The 22642-nt window shown below is 41.9% G+C and overlaps 1 protein-coding gene across 6 annotated transcripts in view; it reads left to right on the top strand.

Annotated features, from left to right (window-relative positions):
* The first annotated feature begins 3942 nt into the window (after positions 1–3942).
* RPS6KC1 (ribosomal protein S6 kinase C1) overlaps positions 3943–22642 on the top strand; it is a 210675-nt gene continuing 191975 nt past the window's right edge. For 3 of the 6 annotated variants that reach the window (XM_069544174.1, XM_069544173.1, XM_069544172.1), the window contains exon 1: positions 3943–4186. In XM_069544174.1, the coding sequence (XP_069400275.1) occupies positions 4082–4186 (105 nt within the window). In that variant the 5' untranslated portion in view covers positions 3943–4081. The remainder of the gene's footprint in view (positions 4187–22642) is intronic. The other 3 variants (XM_069544176.1, XM_069544177.1, XM_069544178.1) reach the window with 3 other exon arrangements.

Genomic DNA, 22642 nt, shown 5'->3' with positions numbered 1-22642 from the left:
CAAGCAAGAACACTGGAGTGGGTTGCCATTTCCTTCTCCAATGTATGAAAGTGAAAAGTGAAAGTGAAGTCGCTCAGTGGTGTCCAACTTTTGGTGACCCCATGGACTATAGCCTACCAGGCTCCTCCGTCCATGGGATTTTCCAGGCAAGAGTACTGGAGTGGGGTGCCATTGAAGCGAAATTAACCTAAATGAATTCCATATTCACATAAACTGGGAAATAATCAATATTAAATATCCAGTATTAATGTTTGTTTGCTAATCTAATATAGACATGTATAAGAGTCATTAATATTAAGCATATTTTCATTGTGCCTGGGTTAATTATAAATTAAACATTGTTATATTGTTATTTCTGTTACAAGTTTGTCAGCAAGGAAAGTACCTCAAGTGAAGAAACTTCCAAAAAAAAGTAAATGAGATAGGAGCTTTTAGATAAACTATTAAGAATCATTATACTTTAGAAATGTCTCTCTAAAACAGTCCCTATAGATTTTGGTAACCCTGAATTTCTAGGGTTGTGCTAAACTAAGTGACTGATTTACTGAATAGCTAGATCATTTCCAAATAAAATAAGATTCTGAAACATTCATTGCTGCTGCTGCTGCTAAGTCGCTTCAGTTGTGTCCAACTCTGTGCTGCCCCAGAGAAGGCAGCCCACCAGGCACCCCCGTCCCTGGGACTCTCCAGGCAAGAACACTGGAGTGGGTTGCCATTTCCTTCTCCAATGTATGATAGTGAAAAGTGAAAGAGAAGTCGCTCAGTCCTGTCCGACTTCTAGTGACCCCATGGAGTGCAGCCTACCAGGCTCCTCCATCCATGGGATTTTCCAGGCAAAAGTACTGGAGTGGGTTGCCATTGCCTTCTTCACTAACTTCCTCTTACAGAGAAACTAGAGATCTTGGACTATTAATGAATAATATTTGATGCCATCCTGAGATGTTCTTTAGAATTTTTTTAGAAATTGTCACTGGTATTTATGTCCACCAATCTGTAGAATGCTAATATAAAGGTCAGTTCTTGGTTGCTTAAGGAAAGTACGATGTGTGTTTTCAGTAAAGAAGGTATGAGGAATGAAATTACATCTTATGAAGGGAAAAGGAAGTAAGTCTGACTTACAAGTGGCTGTTTCAGGATGGGAGAAGAAAGTAATGGGTACAGAAAGTGTTAAGAAGGTTTGATGGAAAGTGCACTCATGGGAAGAGTTTTGTGCATAAATACAAGATTTCTTGATTTCTTGAACTGCCTTTCATAATGGATTTTAAGTTTCTTTACCTCTGAAGTGATCTGTTCTATGTTTACCTTTGAAATCTTGTTACTTTGGCTAAGTGAATATATTATTTCACAGTGACTTACATGATCCTATCTGACTGACTTATGACCTTACTAATAACTGCTAAGTATAGGTATATTGTTTTCTATGTCACTTGTTTCAGAAGATTGTTTCTTATATCACCAAATGTGTGACTGACCTGTGATAAAATGCTGATATGCAGTTCCATATGAGATCAGTGATTGTAATAATGTAACTCTAGATATGGGAAGAAGCAATAAGAGGGAATATTTTCTTGGACCAAGAGGCTAATCAGACAGGCATGGTCCAGAGACTTTTGCTGCTCGCAAGCCCTGGTCCAATAACAGCACACTGAATGGCCTGTCAATGGAATCTTCATTAGACCTGGGAATGAACCTTCCCAGCACTGCGGGACACAATGGCCATGAAATGCCCCCAAAGCATGGTCAGTTATGAGGGGACCCTGCTGACTGGAAATTGGCACTTGCCAGCTGCCTCTGCAAGGATTACATTGTGACCACTGCAAGCTGCTGACCTTCAACACCCCCTGAAAGGAGTTCAGGGTGGAGATCAGAAATAAGGCACTCTGTGCTTGGGAAAAACCCACAAGAACTGGCCTTCAGATAGTCAGATGTTTTCAGGTAAAGGTTTTATGAGCCCAAATTCTTGCATCTTCTCATACCTAGAGAAACACTAATGTCACAAACCAATGTCTAGTCCTGATTCTCTTGGCTAGCTCCTCAGCAGCTTTTCTCCTTCTGTTAATCTTTGGGCCAAGTACCTTTAACTTTCTTGTTGTTTCTTCTAGAATACAACAAATCTCCAAGTGGTAGTATGACAAGAACGTTCCCTGGTCAACACCCAGACGATGCTGAAACAAGCTGCCTTATCACTCCATGGACTTTCATCTCCCTCTGTAAATGCACCCTGACAGAGAGCAGGCAAAAGGAACCCAGAGCTCCACTACGCCCCTGTACAGCCTGAAGAAGCCAGAGCGGTCATGGCCCCTTTTCCTTTGAGACTGGGTTTCCAAATGCCTAAGAAGTGAAATAGGTAGGTAGTTAGACATGAGCAGGGTATCAAAAGAGGCCAAAGAACTGGCCCTAAAAATAGGAGGAATGTGGTGACCCAAGGAAGAAAGAGCAGATAAAACCAAGGAGGGTCTTGGAATGCAGGAACAGAAAAACCAGACTCTTATCGTCCTTTCCTCCCCCATGGAACAGTATATATTATATACTATATACTGTGTATATCATATGGGCTTCCCTGGCGGCTCAGACGGTAAAGCATCTGCCCTCAATGCGGGAGACCCGGATTCGATCCCTGGGTCAGGAAAATCCCCTGGAGAAGGAAATGTCAACCCACTCCAGTATTCTTGCCTGGGAAATCCCATGGATGGAGGAAACTGGTGGGCTACAGTCCATGGGGTCGCAAAGAGTCATACACGACTGAGTGACTTCACTTTGTGTATATTATATATACAGTATTAATGGAACAGTATAACCTGTCTCCCCTCCTATCCCATAGGGAGAAGGTATTTGCTCTACTCTTTCCCCACCCAGTATACGTGCCTCATCCAATCAGCAAATGACTGCAAGACCCCTATCCCATTACTTGTATCCTGGGTATAAAAGTGGACTAAGGACCCCCATTCAACATCGGTTCTCCCTTGAGCAGGCCCGCTATTCTAACAGCATCTCCCACTCTAATAACCTTTACTTTCCCTCTCACTCTGTCTCATGCCTGGAAACTCCTTTCCAACCCACGCCTGGACCACGACATCTATGAAATTTTCCCTTAGATATGCAACTTAACTACCCAAGGGTTAGTATACTCAAAGCAGGGAATGTGTGTTAATTTCCCCTAGTTTGAATTCCCCTCAGGGTGTACTGTCAGTGAGCACAGTGCAGTGGGTTGAAGCTTAATCCTTACAAACCTCTTCAGACAGGCAACTTTTTTTTTTTTTAAAAATTTGGGAGGCTTGCTGTGGCTCAGCTGATAATGAATCTGCCTGCAATGCAGGAGACCTGGGTTCGAATCCCTGGGTTGGGAAGATCCCTTGGCGAAAGGAAAGGCTGCCCACTCCAGTACTCTGGCATGGAGAATTCCATGCACTGTACAGTCCTTGAGGTCGCAGAATCAGGACACTGAGCGACTTTCACTTTGTGGCCTCCCTGGTGGCTCAGATGGTAAAGCGTCTGCCTGCAATGTGGGAGACCTGGGTTCAATCCCTGGGTTGGGAAGATCACCTGGAGAAGGAAATGGCTACCTACTCCAGTGCTCTTGCCTGGAAAATCCCATGGACAGAGGAACCTGGTAGGTTACAGTCCATGGGGTCGCGTAGAGTCGGACACGACTGAGCGACTTCACTTTCACTTTGTGATGGTATAAACACAGGTGCACAGATGGACGGGGTTTGTCTTGAAATAAGAGTTCAGGGGTTGTGGGTATTTAAACCAATGGGCCGCCAATAGGAAGGAAAGAAGATACTAGGCTGGGGTATCCCTCCGTCTCGTCGCGGGCGGTGCCATTGCCTGATCCTCGTTCACTTGCCAGGCTCAGGCTGGCGATGGGCGTCCGGGTCTAAAGTGGAGTCTCCGTCCCAGGATTGGAGCCCAGGTCTGACCCGGAAGCTTTCCCGCGACCCCGGAAGCAGAGCCCAGCGGCGGAGGCGCCGCCGATGAGCCACCGCCCCCTCGCCGCCTGGCTGCTGCTTCAGAGAACCGCGGCGGCGCCGGGTTGCACTGATGATCCCCGGCAGGCGGCGGCGGCAGAGGCGGCGGGAGGATGACCTCTCCCCGCGAGCGGGGTGCCGATCTGGCCCGATTCTACACTGTCACCGAGCCCCAGCGACACCCGAGGGGCTACACGGTGTATAAGGTCACCGCCCGGGTGAGTGCAGTTGCCGGACGGGGGTCGGAGTCTGACCAGGGACGAGAGACCGGCGTGGACCCTGGTGTGGGGATGCCGGATGCCAGGTTGCGCCTAGTGCCGGGACAGGCGCCCGAGGTGGGGGACTTGAAAAAGGATGAGGTGGGGGCAGAGCGTGCGAAGTCCCTGATCGGGCTGGAAATGGTCTCAACAGTGTCCCCTTTCCAGGGTGGGGCAGGCGTTGATGATTTTTAATAGATGACTCAGCCCCATCCCACTTGGACTTTCTCTTCCGAGGCTTAAATATGCAGAAGTGGTTTTGCTTGTCTCCTAGGGATAATGCAGGTTAAAAAAAAAAAGTTAAATTGATGTACTATTTGACTTATATAATAGAGGGTATTTCTTCTCTTCCTTCTGGGTTGCACAGAGGCAGATAAACCCTTGGGAACTATGTCAGTGGTACGGCCACCATCCTAGGACCTCTGTAACTGGTTGTGTCTTGTCGCCTGTGAATTTTTCGTGGTTTTCCATAGAAGACATGAGAAATTCTGCTGAGGGTGTCTTGTGTGAGTTGTCTTGAGAGCACATTTGAAAGTTGTGAGGCTCCTTTACATCGACTAATTGATACAGTTTTTAGTACCCACTTTGTTCATGTTTGATAGCTCTTACTTTGAGTTTTAGAGTTTGCATCTTCCTCCTTGAAATGAGTAATAAAATTAAATATTAATATTAAATACAAATTAGTATTAAAACTACATATATTTAATGTATTATATGTAGTACGAATGTATGTGTGTATTAGGCATATGTACACATCACCCAGTTAAATCCTAATTTTAGTGGAGAGGAAACTATGGTTCAAGAAAGTGTTGTAGCTGGCCCAGCTTCACATTGTAAGGAAGTAGCACCTCTGGGGTATGAGTTCTATTCTGTTTAATTCTAAGTTGTAAAAAACAATGTTTAAGAATTACCTTCATCATTAATTGTTAAAAAAGAGAGGTACAGATAGTAGTAATATTAGAGTATACATTTGGGGGATGTAGTACTCTTGGGGGATAGATCAGGAAGTGGGCCTTGACAAGAACCTTAGAGTTTAAATAGATTGAGATCCGCAGAGTTTGGGGCATGGGAATGGCATGTGCTTTTTGGAGTTGGTGCACAATTCAAACAAGTGTAAGAGGATAGGATGGATAAATTTGTGTAAATGTAGTAAGACCAGGCCTGATTATTGCAGAGGGTTGTACCAAGAATACAGAGAAAATTGTTACTCTCTGCAAGTAAGGTTGTTATATAGGTGGAGTGTTAGTTTCAGTTTAAGAAAAAATTTCGAGATTAAAGGTGCTCTTACTATAGCCCCCTTGAAAGCTTCTTTTGGCCCTTCGGAAACCTAGACTTGGTTTCCTAACATAGTTTGTGAAATTAGAACAATTTTCAACATACTTAATGCCCTAGCTCTAATGTTCCCCTCAGAGCACCCTGTTCATCTCCTATTATAACACTTATCACAGTTATAATATATCGTATTAATCTGTTTGCTTGTCTCTGTCTCTCAGATTTAGAGCAGGTCACTATCATAGGTGTTTCTTTCCTTTTATATCTCCCAAGGCATTGTGGGGCACAGAGTGCCTAAAAATTATTGTTTTCCTCTGTGTTTTAGGTAGCACATTTACTAAATGTTTAGTTTCAGGTACTATGAGCTCTGAGGGTGACAAGGCAGCATAAAGTGTGGTCCTTCTTTTCGAGGATACTCCTAGTAGAAGATGGTTTACTGTACTTGAAGTCTAGTGCAAGGTAGAAAGTGTTAAATGCTATAAGAGACTACAGAAAAGAGCTATGGGGTTTCAGAATACAGAGTTTCTGGCTCAAGGGATCAGGGAACATGTACCAATTAAGATAGGTGGTGAGAGATGGGAAGAATCTAGATGGGTGGGATAAGTGGAAAGGGCACTGCAAGGAGAAGGAATATGTGAGTGTGTCTAGAACTTGAAGAAGAAACTGAATGTGATTATTACTTGTAGTCTTACTTTACAAAAGGAATGGTTAATCTATTTGAGATCTTAAATATCTTTTTTCAAGCTGTAAACTAACATATGACAACATCAATTAGAAGATAAAGTAGCACATTGCCTGTTCTAACCAGATATGTGTAATATGCATATTAGTTATCCCTGTGGTTATTTAACTGGAAATTGCTTACACTTGTCTTTTTTTTCTCCTTGTAAATATTTGTGTCCTCATTTATTGCTTATGGTACAGATTTTGTTTTCTAATTTTAAAGATTGAGGATTAATAAAGAGATATACTTTAAAAAGCTTCATAGTATAAAATACAAGTAAATTATTTGTTATTTTTTGAGACTTAACGAGAAAAACATTTTACCTCAGGAGAATTAATCAGGTAAGTAGTGCTCCCCTGACAGAACTTTGTGAGATAAAAATATCCTCTTTATGTTTCCAATTACTGACTGACAGATTTTTAAGGAATAGTCTCTGTATTCTTGATTCTTGCAAGGTTCTTTATGTAAGAATAGAATTAGAATCATTGGAATTACCATTGTTAAGTATTGGTTGGCATAAGAGCTATTTCATGTTCTTAAATCTCCTTTATCCTTTCTTTTCCCCCTAGTTCTTTGGAAGCTGGCAGGCTTAGATAACCTTATGGCCAGTTACAAGCTTGCTAATGGATTTCCTAGTTAAGTCCTATGTTGCTTGTTGATTTTCATCTTGAATAAGTACTTCTGTTCAGCATTTGAAAATTCTTTTGTAGATTTCCATTGATTGTTTAGTTAAAGGAGACGCAGATGTAAAAGAACCATTCACATAGTGTTTTTGGTTGTTTCATCATGCTAAAGTTTACAGAATTGTATAAGGTAATATAGATTTCTTAACAGTATTAAGTAAATAGTAATTCTTGCCTGTGTTCTTTCATGAATATGAAAAGAAAATCTTGTTTCTATTATTAAAAGACAATGCTGCCTTATGACTTTCTTTCTGTTGAGGCATAATTTATATGGAGTAAGATTCACCAATTTTAAGTGTACAGTTTGACGACTTTTGACATGTGTCTGTAACTGTGTAACCACCACCGCCACAGTCATCACTGCGGCAGTTCCCTCATGCTCCTTTGCAGGCAGTCCCCTCTCCCCACCCCCTGTCCCTAGGCAGCTGCTGGTCAGCTTTCTGTTGTTGTACTGTGCTTTTTTGTGGAGGAGGGATTTGGCTTCTTTAACTCAGCAGGTTTATTTGAGATTCGTCTATATTGTGTATTTTTATTCTCCTTTATTGCTGACCAGTATTCCCTTGCGGGCTTCTCTGGTGGCTCAATGGTAAAGAATTCAGCTGCAGTGCAGGAGAGCAGGGATTTGATCCCTGGGTCAGGAAGATTCTTTAGAGGAGGGCCTGGCAACCCACTCCAGTATTCTTGCCTGGAGAATCCCATGGACAGAGGGGCCTGGCGGGTCACAGAGTTGGACCTGACTGAAGCGACTGAGCAAGCATGCACATTCCCTTGTATGGTTATCCTATAGTTAATCCTTCCACGTTTGGGTTGATGGACATTTGGATTGTTTCCAGTTTTTGGCTCTTTTAAATACAGCTACTACGGACATTTATATACAAGGCTCAATGAATGTGGGCTTTTGTTTCTCTTGGTAGCACACAGCCTTATTATACCTTTACAAGTAAGTAAGTAAGTGAAGTCGCTCAGTCATGTCCAACTCTTTGCGACCCTGTGGACTGTAGCCTGCCAGGCTTCTCCGTCCATGGGATTCTCCAGGCAAGAATACTGGAGAGGGTTACCATTTCCTACCTTTATACTAAGCTGAAATCTGATAGTCTTAATCCTCTTTCTTTCTCAAAATTGTTTTGGCTATTCTAGATTGTTTGCATTTTTAGAAAAACTTTGGAATCAGCTTATTAAACTGCAAACATGCCTACTCAGATTTTGATTGGAGTTACACTGAGAATGTGGGGCTTTCCTGGTGGCTGGTGGCTCAGTTGTAGAGAATTCATTTGCAATGCAAGAGCCAAAGGCTATACAGGTTTGATCCCTGGGTCAGTAACAGCCCCTGGAGGAGGGCTGAGCAACTGACTCCAGTATTCTTGCCTGGAGAATCCCTTGGACCAAGGAGCTTGGAGGGCTACAGTCCCTAAGGTCCCAAAGAGGTGGACACAACTGAAGTGACTGAGCATGCAGGCACGCATGTTGAGAGTGTAGATCAGTTTTAGAATTGATGTCTTTAAGTAATATTGAATCTTCTAATCCATGAACACAAATTTTCCATTTATTTAGCTCTTTGAGCAATATTTTCCAGTTTTTAGTGTGCAGGTCTTGCACATAATTTGGGTTTGTTTTCAAAATATCAGAATACATAAGTCTATTTGACATAGCTAACGTTTGTTGAGTATTAATAGCACATACTTCTGCGGTGCTTAGTGTGAGTCAAGCTCTATTCTAAGCACGTTATATAAATTAGCACATTTTTCATAGCAGTGCGTGAGTAGGTGCCATCATTATTCTCACATTAGGAGAATTCCTCACGTGAGGAAATTGAAGCACCTAAATGTTAAATAACTTGCCTAGGCTCACCCAGCAAACAAGTGGTAGAGTTTAGATTTGAACCCTGGTAGTCTGTCTGTCAGTGCTTTTAATCCTAGTGCTGTGCTGAGTTCCTAAACACACTTTATTAGAGGCTGTGGGTATACTGTAGTTTACTAAAGTGATGTTTACTAAAGCAAATATTAATAGAAGTACTCAGCTTGACTTGAATCTGAAAATTGCCTCTTCCAAAGCTTCAAATTCAAGCACTATTTGTATTTCTTGGAGGGAAAGTGAAAGTGAAGTTGCTCAGTCGTGTCTGCTGATTCTTCTGTCCATGGGATTCTCCAGGCAAGAATACTGGAGTGGGTTGCCATTTCCTTCTCCAGGGAATCTTCCCGACCCAGGGATCGAGCCCAGGCCTCCCGCATTGCAGGCAGACGCTTTAACCTCTGAGCCACCAGGGAAGCTTTGGAGGGAACCTGCTTTCAATTCCTGACCACATTGTTGTCTGGGCTGCTTGTGCTTGGAAAGGTGATTATCTGTAGTTTCCTAAATATGCTGGTACACTGCGTTTTTCCTGTGTGTGTGTGCACATGTGTGCATGCTCTGCTGTATCTGACTCTCTGCGATCCCGTGGGCTATAGCCCACCAGGCTCCTCTGTCCATGGGATTTTCCAGGCAAGAATACTGGAGGGGGTTGCCATTTCCTCCTCCAGATCTTCCCCACCCAGGGATAGAACACGCATCTGCGTCTCCTGTGTCTCCTGCATTGGCAGGCAAATTCTTTACCACTGGGAAGCATACTTCCTTGCTTCTCTGTTAGGTGTGGTTTTCTCAGTCTGGAATGCGCTTCCATTTTTTCTTGGCAATCGCGCTAGTCTCAGGTGACCTCTTCTGCCCTGTTTCTACAGGAAGCCTTTCTTAAATGGAGAATTCTGTGTATTGTATTCAGTTCAGTTCAGTCGCTCAGTCGTGTCCGACTTTGTGACACCATGAATTGCAGCACGCCAGGCCTCCCTGTCCATCACCATCTCCCGGAGTTCACTCAGACTTATGTCCATTGAGTCCATGATGCCATCCAGCCATCTCATCCTCTGTCATCCCCTTCTCCCCCTGCCCCCAATCTCTCCCAGCATCAGAGTCTTTTCCAATTAGTCAGCTCTTCGCGTGAGGTGTCCAAAGTACTGGAGTTTCAGCTTTAGCATCATTCCTTCCAAAGAAATCCCAGGGCTGATCTCCTTCAGAATGGACTGGTTGGATCTCCTTGCAGTCCAAGGGACCCTCAAGAGTCTTCTCCAACACCACAGTTCAAAAGCATCAATTCTTTGGTGCTCAGCCTTCTTCACAGTCCAACTCTCACATCCATACATGACCACAGGAAAAACCATAGCCTTGACTAGACAGACCTTAGTCGGCAAAGTAATGTCTCTGCTTTTGAATATACTATCTAGGTTGGTCATAACTTTTCTTCCAAGGAGTAAGCGTCTTTTAATTTCATGGCTGCAGTCACCATCTGCAGTGATCCTGGAGCCCGAAAAAATAAAGTCTGACACTGTTTCTACTGTTTCCCCATCTATATCCCATGAAGTGATGGGACCAGATGCCATGATCTTCGTTTTCTGAATGTTGAGCTTTAAGCCAACTTTTTCGCTCTCCTCTTTCACTTTCATCAAGAGGCTTTTTAGTTCCTCTTCACTTTCTGCCATAAGGGTGGTGTCATCTGCATATCTGAGGTTATTGATATTTCTCCCGGCAATCTTGATTCCAGCTTGTGTTTCTTCCAGTCCAGTGTTTCTCATGATGTACTCTGCATAGAAGTTAAATAAGCAGGATGACAATATACAGCCTTGACGTACTCCTTTTCCTATTTGGAAGCAGTCTGTTGTTCCATGTCCAGTTCTAACTGTTGCTTCCTGACCTGCATACAGATTTCTCAAGAGGCTGGTTAGGTGGTCTGGTATTCCCATCTCTTTCAGAATTTTCTACAGTTTATTGTGATCCACGCAATCAAAGGCTTTGGCATAGTCAATAAAGCAGAAATAGATGTTTTTCTGGAACTCTCTTGCTTTTTCCATGATCCAGCGGATGTTGGCAATTTGATCTCTGGTTCCTCTGCCTTTTCTAAAACCAGCTTGAACATCAGGGAGTTCACGGTTCACGTATTGCTGAAGCCTGGCTTGGAGAATTTTGAGCATTACTTTACTAGCATGTGAGATGAGTGCAATTGTGCAGTAGTTTGAGCATTCTTTGGCATTGCCTTTCTTTGGAATTGGAATGAAAACTGATCTTTTCCAGTCCTGTGGCCACTGCTGACTTTTCCAAACTTGCTGGCATATTGAGTGCAGCACTTTCACAGCATCATCTTTCAGGATTTGAAATAGCTCAACTGGAATTCCATCACCTCCACTACCTTTGTTCGTAGTGATGCTTTCTAAGGCCCACTTGACTTCACATTCCAAGATGTCTGGCTCTAGATTAGTGATCACATCATCATGATTATCTGGGTCGTGAAGATCTTTTTTGTACAGTTCTTCCATGTATTCTTGCCACCTCTTCTTAATATCTTCTGCTTCTGTTAGGTCCAGACCATTTCTGTCCTTTGTCGAGCCCATCTCTGCATGAAATGTTCCCTTGGTATCTCTAATTTTCTTGAAGAGATCTCTAGTCTTTCCCATTCTGTTGTTTTCCTCTATTTCTTTGCATTGATCGCTGAAGAAAGCTTTCTTATCTCTTCTTGCTATTCTTTGGAACTCTGCATTCAGATGCTTATATCTTTCCTTTTCTCCTTTGCTTTTTGCCTCTCTTCTTTTCAGAGCTATTTGTAAGGCCTCCCCAGACAGCCATTTTGCTTTTTGCATTTCTTTTCCATGGGGATGGTCTTGATCCCTGTCTCCTGTACAATGTCACGAACCTCATTCCGTAGTTCATCAGGCACTCTATCCATCAGATCTAGACCCTTAAATCTATTTCTCACTTCTACTGTATAATCATAAGGGATTTGATTTAGGTCATACCTGAATGGTCTAGTGGTTTTCCCTACTTTCTTCAATTTGAGTCTGAATTTGGTAGTAAGGAGTTCATGATCTGAGCCACAGTCAGCTCCTGGTTTTGTTTTTGCTGACTGTATAGAGCTTCTCCATCTTTGGCTGCAAAGAATATAATCAGTCTGATTTCTGTGTTGACCATCTGGTGATGTCTATGTGTAGAGTCTTCTCTTGTGTTGTTGGAAGAGGGTGTTTGCTATGACCAGTGTATTCTCTTAGCAAAACTCTATTAGCCTTTGCTCTGCTTCATTCCACATTCCAAGGCCAAATTTGCTTACTCCAGCTGTTTCTTGACTTCCTACTTTTGCATTCCAGTCCCCTGTAATGAAAAGGACATCTTTTTTGGGTGTTTCTTGACTTCCTACTTTTGCATTCCAGTCCCCTATAATGAAAAGGACATCTTTTTTGGGTGTTAGTTCTAAAAGATCTTGTAGGTCTTCATAAACCCGTTCAACTTCAGTTTCTTCAGCGTTACTCGTTGGGGCATAGACTTGGATAACTGTGATATTGAATGGTTTGCCTTGGAGACTAACAGAAATCATTCTGTCGTTTTTGAGATTGCATCCAAGTACTGCATTTCGGACTCTTTTGTTGACCATGATAGCTACTCCATTTCTTCTGAGGGATTCCTGCCCGCAGTAGTAGATGTAACGGTCATCTGAGTTAAATTCAGCCATTCCAGTCCATTTTAGTTCGCTGATTCGTAGAATGTTGACATTCACCCTTGCCATCTCTTGTTTGACCACTTCCAATTTGCCTTGATTCATGGACCTGACATTCCAGGTTCCTATGCAATATTGCTCTTTACAGCATCGGACCTTGCTTCTATCACCAGTCACATCCACAACTGGGTATTGTTTTTGCTTTGGCTCCATCCCTTCATTCTTTCTGGAGTTATTTCTCCACTCATCTCCAGTAGCATATTGGGCACCTACTGACCTGGGGAGTTCCTCTTTTGGTATCCTATCATTTTGCCTTTTCCTACTGTTCATGGGGTTTCAAGGCAAGAATACTGAAGTGGCTTGCCATTCCCTTCTCCAGTGGACCACATTCTGTATTCTGTATTGTATTAGGTTGGTACAAAAGCAATTATGGTTTGCATGGTTGAACTTTGCTGTTTGATATTGGAATACATTCTTAGATAAATGTGGTTATGTTAGGCATCATTTTAATGCCCTTTTCTTGCTTTATGTTTTCTTGTTAATGACTTAGTGAAAGTGAAGTTAGTCGCTCAGCCGTGTTTAGTTCTTTGGGACCCCATGGTCTATAGACCACCAGGCTCCTCTGTCCGTGAGATTTTCCAGGCAAGATTACTCGAGTGGATTGCCATTCCTTTCTCCAGGGGATCTTTCTGACCCAGGGATCCAACCCAGGTCTTCTGCATCGCAGGCAGATTCTTTATTGTCTGTTTATATTTATTTTAGACTAGGGAAATGATGTTAGACAAAAAGCACATTCTAATGATTTTCTCATTTGAGCTCAAAGTGGGTAGTAAAGCAGCGGAGACAACTCACAACATCCACAGCGCCTTTGGCCTAGGAACTGCTAATGAACATACAGTGCAGTGGTGATTCAGGAAATTTTGCAAAGGAGACGAGAGCTTTGGAGATGAGGAGCATAGTGCCCAGCCGTCAGACGTTGACAATGACCAGTCGACCGCAGTCATCGAAGCTGGTCCTCTATGACTACACAAGAAGTTGCTGAAGAGCTCAATGTTGACCATTCTATGGTGGTTTGGCATTCTGAGCAAATTGCAAAGGTGAAAATGAGTGGGTGCCTCATGAGCTGACCAAAAATTTTTAAAAATAGTCATTTTGAAGTGTTGTCTTTGCTTATTCTATGAAATAACAATGAACCATTTCTCGATCGGATTGTGACGTGCAACAAAAAGTGGATTTTATATGACAGACAGCGATGGCCGGCTCAGTGGTTGGACTGGGGAGAAGCTCCAAAGCACTTCCCAAAGCCAAACTTGCACCAGGAAAAGGGTCATAGTCACTGACTGGTGGTCTGCTGCCATTCTGACCCACTACAGCTTTCTGAATCCCGGCCAAACCATTACATCTGAGTATGCTCAGCAAATTGATGAGATGTACCAAAAACTGCAGCGCCTGCAAACGGCATTAATCAACAGGATGAGCCCAATTCTTCTCCACGACAGTGACCAACTGCATGTCACAAACCAACACTTCGAAAGTTGAATGATTTGGGCTGCGAAGGTTTGCTTCATCCTCCATATTCATCTGACCTCTTGCCAAACCAACTACCACTTCAAACATCTTGACAACTTTTTACAGGGAAAACGCTTTCACGACCAGTAGGAGGCAGAAAATGCTTTCCAAGAGTTCATCGAATCTTGAAGCACAGATTTTTGTGCTAAGGATATATACTTATTTCTCATTGGCAGAAATGTGTTGATTACAATGGTTCCTATTTTAATTAACAAAGATGTGTTTGAGCCTGATTACAATGATTTAAGGTTCACCATCGGAAACCACAATTACTTTTTCACCCACCTAATATATCCCTCCGTGAAAGCCTTTACCTTATTGTACTTGTTTGCTTCCTCTGAGGGCAAACTGTCTTCTAACCTATTTTTGGTGCCTAACACAGCCTGGATATAGTAGGGACTTGAGAGAAGCCTGGAAAGAGGCAGTGTTTTCCTTTCTGTTATCTTTTAATTTAACATACAGTATAATTGATATTTTGTTGCGTAATTTTATGAATCTTTACACGTGAATGGATTCACATATCCTCTGTGATAATCAGGAAGCAGAACAGTTCCCGTCAGCCTCACAATGTCCCTCTGCGTTCCCTGTTTTACACTCTTCTCCCACCTCTTAGTCCCTAGCAGCTCCTGTTCTGCTCCCTCCCTCCATACTTTTGTCCTTTTGAGGGCAGTTTATAAAGAGAATCAGAGTAATTAACCTGTTGAGATCACCTTTTGCCTAGTTTTTCCAGTGGGTTTGTTTTCTTATTGTTGACTTTTGATAGTTCTCTTTTGCATGTAAGTTTTTGGTCAGATATGTAGTTTGCAAGTGTTTCCTCCCAGTATGTAGCATATCTTTTCATTCTCTTAACAGTGTCTTTCACAAAGTAAAAATTTTTAATTTTGGTGAAGTCTAGGTTATCTTATTTTTCTTTTATGGAGGAAAAATAGGCTTTTTGTGCTGTATCTAATAAGATCTCTGTTCACACCAGGTTTTAAAAAATGTAAACAATTCCTGTTTTCATCTTGTTTATTGACAACTTACATGCTCAGATATTAACATTTTAATAGTAAAGATTTTTATATTAATTCTTTTTTTGGCCTCACCCCAGGGTTTGCATTGGAGAAGGAAATGGCAACCCACTCCAGTGTTCTTGCCTGGAGAATCCCAGGGACAGCGGAGCCTGGTGGGCTGCCGTCTATGGGGTCGCACAGAGTCGGACATGACTGAAGCAACTTAGCAGCAGCAGCAGCATTTCCCCAACTAGAGATTGAACCTGCGCCCCCGGGTTCAAAATGTGGAGTCCTAGCCGCTAGACTTCCAGGAAATCAGTACATTAACTTTATAATTAAGAATTTTTACTTTGAATTTTGATTGGAAAATAGTTGTTTCCCTGGTGTCACATTGGAAACAGTTGTTTCCCTGGCAGAATCCACCTGCCAATGCAGGAGATCAAACCCAGGTTCTGTCCCTGGATTGGGAAGATCCTCTGTAGAAGATAATGGCAACTCACTCCAGTATTCTTGTCTGGGAAATCCCATGGACAGAGGAGCCTGGTGGACTATAGTCCATGGGATGGCAAAAGAGTTGGGTACAACTTCACAACTAAAAAACACTAATAGTATTATAATAATCAGTAGAATTTAAAGTGAGAAAAGCAACTTTAGCAAAACATTTATTGAATATACCAAGGTAACTTGCCGCTATAAGTTTTATTTTTGCTGCAAAGATTTTTTTTTTGGATGTGGACCAATTTTTAGTGTTTATTGAGTCTGTTACATTTTTGCTTCTGTTTTATGTTTTGGTGTTTTGTCTGTGAAGCATGTGGTATTTTAGCTCCCAGGACCAGAGATCACACTCACATCCGCTGCATTGGAAGACAAAGTCTTAACCACTGGACTGCCAAGGAAGTCCCTGTGTTAACTAACATTATGGATTTTTATTTTCCTTGAACTTTGATTGGAAAGTAGTTTACCTTAGAGTAGTGCTATAATAATTGGGAGAATTTGAAGTGAGAAAAGTAACTTTAGCAAGCGTTTATTGAGTATGCAAAAGTAACTTGCTCTTAGTTTCTTCTCCTGTAGATTTTGGGATTTTAATAATGTAGAAAATATTTATTACTCTCAACATATTACTATCATAAGCAATTACTAGAAAGTTGAATGTCTAAAATTTTCCCCACTGACTTATCTATCTTAATGGGAGTTCTCTCTCTTCAGAGTACTAAAAAAAAATATTGTAAAATATCCAATTATGGTTTGTGCAGGTGCTGTCTCTTGGGTCCTGACTACCTGGCTGGCAAGTGATTAACCAACCCAGGTATCCTTGCCAACCAGTGACAGCTGCAGCTCTGTGGGGAAAAGAGGGGGAGGAGCTGAGATGCAGGTGATGGAGGGGCAGGGGGAGGGGGGTTGAGTTTGGTAAGGGGATGCTTGCCTCTGTGAGCTGAGCGCTTTGAGGTCACTGTTCCTCTTGCCAGAGTGTGTGTGTGTATGAAATGCAGTTTAAAGATGTCAGTATGTTTACATGAAGGTGGATTTTATGAAAGTCAAATGTCTGAAAGTCAGGATTGCATGCATTACACAGATGGATGTTCCATTTGGTTTGCCTAATCACCACAATGGGAAATGTTCAGTATAGTGTAGCCTTACATTTCTGTATACCTTATTTTTTCTCTTCTACATTTGGAAAGTCATATCTTTGAGAAATAAAATGTGTGGGGCATGTCTCTGTTTTTCATTGAGTTTGATTATTTGTGTCGTGACAGTTTTTTAAAAAATATGTTACTTTTGTTAATATTTTATCCTCTTACCTCTGCTTCTACCCCGAACTAGCAGCTGAATACTGATAGTGAAGTGGCCGTCAGAAGACCTGATTATTATAAATTGCTCATAAAAGTAGCTTTTTAAAATTTATGTTTAAATTTGTGATATAAATCATGATTATATGATTATAAATCATATTATGATTTCTGTTTGTTTCCGAAGGGACTTATTTTGCGATCATTTTTGGTAGGAACTATAGTGGTTAGATTGAATAAATTTTGTGGTTTTATTTTCCAGTAGCCATCTCTTAATCTTATGAAGATGACAGTTCTTTTGTGTATTCGAGTTAAGAGATTGATTTCAAATCATTATCATGATAATTAGAAAAGAGTGCTTTTGGCTTTGACTATAAAGGAAACTAGTCACTAAGTCGTGTCCGACTCTTGTGACCCATGGACTGTAGCCCGAAAGGCTCCTCTGGCCCTAGGATTATACAGGCAAGAATACTGGAGTGGGTTGCCATTTCCTTCTCCAGGGAATCTTCCCAACCCAGGGATAGAACTGGGGTCTTCTTCACTTCAAGCAGATTCTTTACCAGCTGAGCTACCAGGAAGGCTCCTTAAGGAAACTAGGTAATAACTTGGTAAGAAGTAGATAAAAGAAGTTAGCACTGGGAAGAATTTAGAGGACCTAAACGCAGAGTACATCATGAGACACGCTGGGCTGGAAGAAGCACAAGCTGGAATCAAGATTGCCGGGAGAAATATCAATAACCTCAGATATGCAGATGACACCACCCTTATGGCAGAAAGTGAAGAGGAACTAAATAGCCTCTTGATGAAAGTGAAAGAGGAGAGTGGAAAGGTTGGTTTAAAGCTCAACATTCAGAAAACGAAAATCAAGGTATCGGTCCCATCATTTCATGGGAAATAGATGGGGAAAGAGTGGAAACAGTGGCTGACTTTATTTTTTGGGGGGCTCCAAAATCACTGCAGATGGTGATTGCAGCCATGAAATTAAAAGACGCTTACTCCTTGGAAGGAAAGTTATGACCAACCTAGATAGCATGTTCAAAAGCAGAGACATTACTTTGCCATCAAAGGTCTGTCTAGTCAAGGCTATAGTTTTTCCAGTGGTCATGTATGGATGTGAGAGTTGGACTGTGAAGAAAGCTGAGCACCGAAGAACTGATGCTTTTGAACTGTGGTGTTGGAGAGACTCTTGAGAGTCCCTTGGACTGCAACGAGATCCAACCGGTCCATCCTAAGGGCCATCAGTCCTGGGTGTTCATTGGAAGGACTGATGTTGAAGCTGAAACTCCAATACTTTGGCCACCTCATGCGAAGAGTTGACTCATTGGAAAAGACCCTGATCCTGGGAGGGATTGCGGGCAGGAGGAGAAGGGGATGACAGAGGATGAGATGGCTGGATGGCATCACCGACTCGATGGACATGAGTTTGAGAGAACTCCGGGAGTTGGTGATGGACAGGGAGGCCTGGCGTGCTGCGATTCATGGGGTTGCAAAGCGTTGGACACGACTGAGCAACTGAACTGAATGACAGTATGATTTGTTGTTTATTATAGGCCTTATCTAAGCCAAGCTGCAGCATTCCTTCTTTATTTATTTTTTTAAAGATAGGCGAGAGAGCTCATTTTAAGGTTGCTTTTCTTAGGTTTATCACAGAACTGGCCAGAAGGCTGTTCACAGCTGCTGGTGGAGCCAGTGTTCATTATTCACTCATTCAAGAAGTACTAACTCTTCTTTGTTCCTTCTGATCTGCCAAAGTGCTTCTGTTTTTTGGTTTAATCGCATTTCTTTGTGAAGGACAAAATTGGTTTGCCTAACTGGCATTAGGACTGTTACTTAGATACATTGGAAAAGACCCTGATGCTCGGAAAGATTGAAAGCAGGAGGAGAAGGGGACGACAGAGGATGAGATGGTTGGATGGCATCATGGCTTCGATGGACATGAGTTTGAGCAAGCTCCAGGGGTTGGTGATGGACAGGGAAGCCTGGCGTGCTGCAGTCCATGGGGTTGCAAAGAGTTGTACACGACTGAACAACTGAACTGAACTGGCATTAGGGCTGTTACTTGGAATTTTAATCTCTAGGAGGGCCAATTTAGTTATGTCCTGGAAAGAGCACTTTGTTTAGAACCAGAGGGTTGTGAGACCTGGTCCTGTGTATTACTGATGAATCTGATTAGTGCTAATATGTTCCCCTGGGCCTTGGTTATCTCATCTTAGCAGGCAAGATTGTTGTGTTGATTGACTGTAATAAAATATTTAATTTCTTAGCATAGTAAGTGATAGTTAACATTTACTGTGAGCCCGTTTCCCTAAATTCAGAACTTGCTGTTGGCATTAATTGAGGCAAATGGACGACAAATGTTGCAGTAGCATTTCCCAGTTGTGTTCCAAATTTTATCAGTAATAGGTGTTGCATTAATAGTTGGGTGGATAAATGACCTTGGGAAATACTATTTGTTTTTCTTTCAGAAATTTACCAGGCAAAATAATGTTGAGAGGCCTTGAGGCCTTGAGAAAGTCTGCTGTAAAAAAAAAAAAATTTTTTTTAATGAAAGTAAACTGAATTGATCATTAAGCTCTTTAAAACAGGTGATTTAAAGAATATCCGTATTCCATGCAGTGCAGTTTATCAAGCATTGCTTAGATAGTAATTTTCAAGATGACTTGGTGATAGAATTCTCTATAGCAAAAGGCTCTTCATGATATGTATAGTACTTACTGAGCTGGCGATAGTCTATGCTTGCCATGGAAATTTATGTACTTTAAATGAAAAGAATCACTGCTTTAAATTCTAACTTTTGTGAATTGTGTAACAAAATACTGAAATTCACCCAGAAAAAAAAAATAACTGAATGCTAGCAACCTACATCAGGGTGAATTTACAGTATTTTTAAGAATATTATTTAGTTATTTATTTTTGGCCACGCTGGGTCTTTGTTGCTGTGAGCAGGCTTTCTCTAGCTGTGGTGAGTGGGGCTACTCTGTAGCAGTGCACAGGTTTCTTGTTGAGATGGCTTCTCTTTGTTTTGGAGCGCAAGCTCTAGGCATGAGGGCTTTCGTAGTTGCAGCATGCCAGCTCAGTAGTTGAGGCTCTTGGGCTCTAGAGCACTCGGCTCAGTATTGTGGTGAGTGGGCTTAGTTGCTCCCTGGTATGTGGAATCTTCTGGGATCAGGGATGGGACCCATGTCCCTGGCATTGGCAGGCGGATTCTTATCACTGTACCACCAGGGAAGTCCCTGAATTTACAGTATTTTTGTTTTGGAATTGACTACTTATTAAGATAATTGTTAACACAATGTTAAAAGTTATAGAAATCTGAATCTGAGGGTTCAATTTTGTTCATTTTCAGTATGATCATATTTTTTTCCTCAGAGTTCTGATATTTTTATTTATTTATTTTTGTCAGTTTTGTAGTCCTGCTGAAGAGAATTACATAGTTAGAAAGAGTTACCCTTAAAGGACATTTGGGCTCAACTCATGTTATTCCATGAGGGGACTTCCCTGATAGCTCAGCCAATAAAGAATCTTCCTGTAGTACAGGAGACCTGGGTTCGATTTCTGGGTTGGGAAGATTCTCTGGAGAAGGGAACGTCAACCCACTCCAGTATTCTCGCCTGGAGAATCCCATGGACAGAGAGACTGGCAGGCTATAGTCCATGGGGTCTCAAGAGTCGGACACGACTGAGCGACTAAACCACCACCACCATGTTATCCCAGCCCAGTGTGTTTTTTGGTTTTCATTTCAGAGGACAGATAATTAACTCATTTAAGTGAGTTTGCACACATGGGAATACTGAATCCTTATAGTGGGGTACCAAGTGGTTGAATTTGGTAATGTATTTAGCAAGTGATTATATTTTTCTAATGTTATTAAGAATCAGATCCAGTGTATTCACTGCTATGCTACTCTACCTATCAACAGAGTAGGCACTGATATTTGTTGAATGAATAAGAGTAAATAAAACCTAGTGGTGAAGGGCGATGTGGAGTTAAGTAAAGTTATTGCAGAAAATACTGCAGGTAAATGGAGGGACACAGTAGAGCAGGATTCATGCCTGATGATCAGAGGGTGGAGCTGATATCATAATAATAAAGTGCGCAGTAAGTGTAATGCTTGTGAGTCATCCCCAAGCCCACGCCCACATCCCCGTCTGTAGAAAAATTGCCTTTAACAAAACTGGTCCTTGGTTCCAAAAAGGTTGGGGACCTTTGCAATAGACTACGGTGGAAAGAGTACTGAATCAAGAATCAGAAAATCCGAGTTCTAATTGCAAATCTGAAGGTGAATAGCCATGGGACCTTATACAAGTTTCTGAACCTTGTTTCCTTGTGGGGTAAAAGGGGGACTCATAATAACCTCTTCCTCATAATTCATAGGTTGTTGAGGGAATAAAATGAAAGATTGATATAAAATGCTGTGCAAATGTAAATGTACGAAGTCAAGTTTTTTTTCCCCCCTCCCACTTGCCTAGTACAGTGCCTTGAACAGTATTAACACAGATTCAGACTTTCTCTCTTAATACTGAAAAGTAGGCTAAGAAGCAGAGTTAGGATTGATTCTTGGAGTGCTTACAGAGTGTTGAGGGTAGAAGGAGGAAGGAAAACCTACAAAAGAGAAGCAAAAGAACCAGCGAGGAAAAAGAATCAAGCAAGTATAGCCCTCTACTTTCCGGACATGCTTTTCACCAAGCTTTTTTTAATGCTGTTTGGGAAGAGGATAGAATGCTCAGGAAGTAACTTTTGACCTAATTTTCTCAACTCTGCCTCTTCATATGAGAAGTATGTGAGGATGAGGAGAAGTTCTTTTTGAGAGCTTAAAATTAAAGATCTCCACTTAGTTTGAGTAAGTTTTGCTTTTCTATAATAACTATGAATGACTTGCCATGAAAACATTGAAGGTGCAGCCATTCTTAACCTGTTGCTTAGCAACAACCGTGTGCCACCAGACTATAAGCTCTGGGAGGTGTGAAGGCAGGCACTTTCTTTTTCTTGCCATCATAGCCATATAGCAGAAATCCATGAGCCAACAAAGAGTGTGGATGAGGAGTCATAATCAGGTTGGTTCTTTCTTTCTTTTATTAAAATTTTTATTTATTTATTTGGCTGCCCGAGGTCTTAGTTGATACATGTGGGTCTTTTAGTTGCAGCATGTGGGATCTAGTTTCCTTGACCAGGGATTCAACTTGGGCCCCTTGCATTGGGTGTGAGGAGTCTTAGCCCCTGGGCCACAAGGGAAGTCCCAGATTGGTGATTTCTTTCCTTTTTTAAACCAACTTTTAAAAACCTCGTTTTTGGCTGTGCTGGGTCTTGGTTGCTGCGTGGGCTTTTCTCTAGTTGTAGAGACTAGGGTCTGCTGTGCAGGTGCGGGGCACAGGCTGCTCACTGCGGCGGCTGCTCCTGTGAGCGTGGGGTCTAGAGCGTGGGCTTCGTAGTTGTGGTGCACGGGCTTAGTTGCTCTGGGGCACGTGGGACCTTCTCGGGTCAGGGACTGAACCCGTGTCTCTGGCACTGGCAGGCGGATTCTTCACCACTGAGCTACCAGGGAAGCCCCAGATTGGTTATTTCTGACGAAATTGTTTTTACACTGTGGTTGTTGTTAGGGAATGGCTAATATAGTTTTGATGATGCAGTACAGACATATTTGATTTCCAGCAACAGCTTACCTGAGGAAAATCTAAAATGTGATACTTCTACTACATACACCAAGCAGGAAAATCATTTCTTTTGTCCCAGAAGGATCATCTGCATGTGTTAAAGTGTTGTTTAGAATAAAGTATTATTTATTATTTATAAAGTATTATTAATAAAGAAACAATAAAGTATTGTTTAGAATAAATCTTATTGCCAGTGATCATATGTTGATTTATTTTTGGTGGGTGGATATTAG

Source organism: Ovis canadensis, chromosome 12 (genome assembly GCF_042477335.2).
Source record: "Ovis canadensis isolate MfBH-ARS-UI-01 breed Bighorn chromosome 12, ARS-UI_OviCan_v2, whole genome shotgun sequence".
Taxonomy (NCBI): domain Eukaryota; kingdom Metazoa; phylum Chordata; class Mammalia; order Artiodactyla; family Bovidae; genus Ovis; species Ovis canadensis.
The sequence above is the reverse complement of the archived record's forward strand: the minus strand, read 5'-3'. Positions and strand labels throughout refer to the sequence as shown.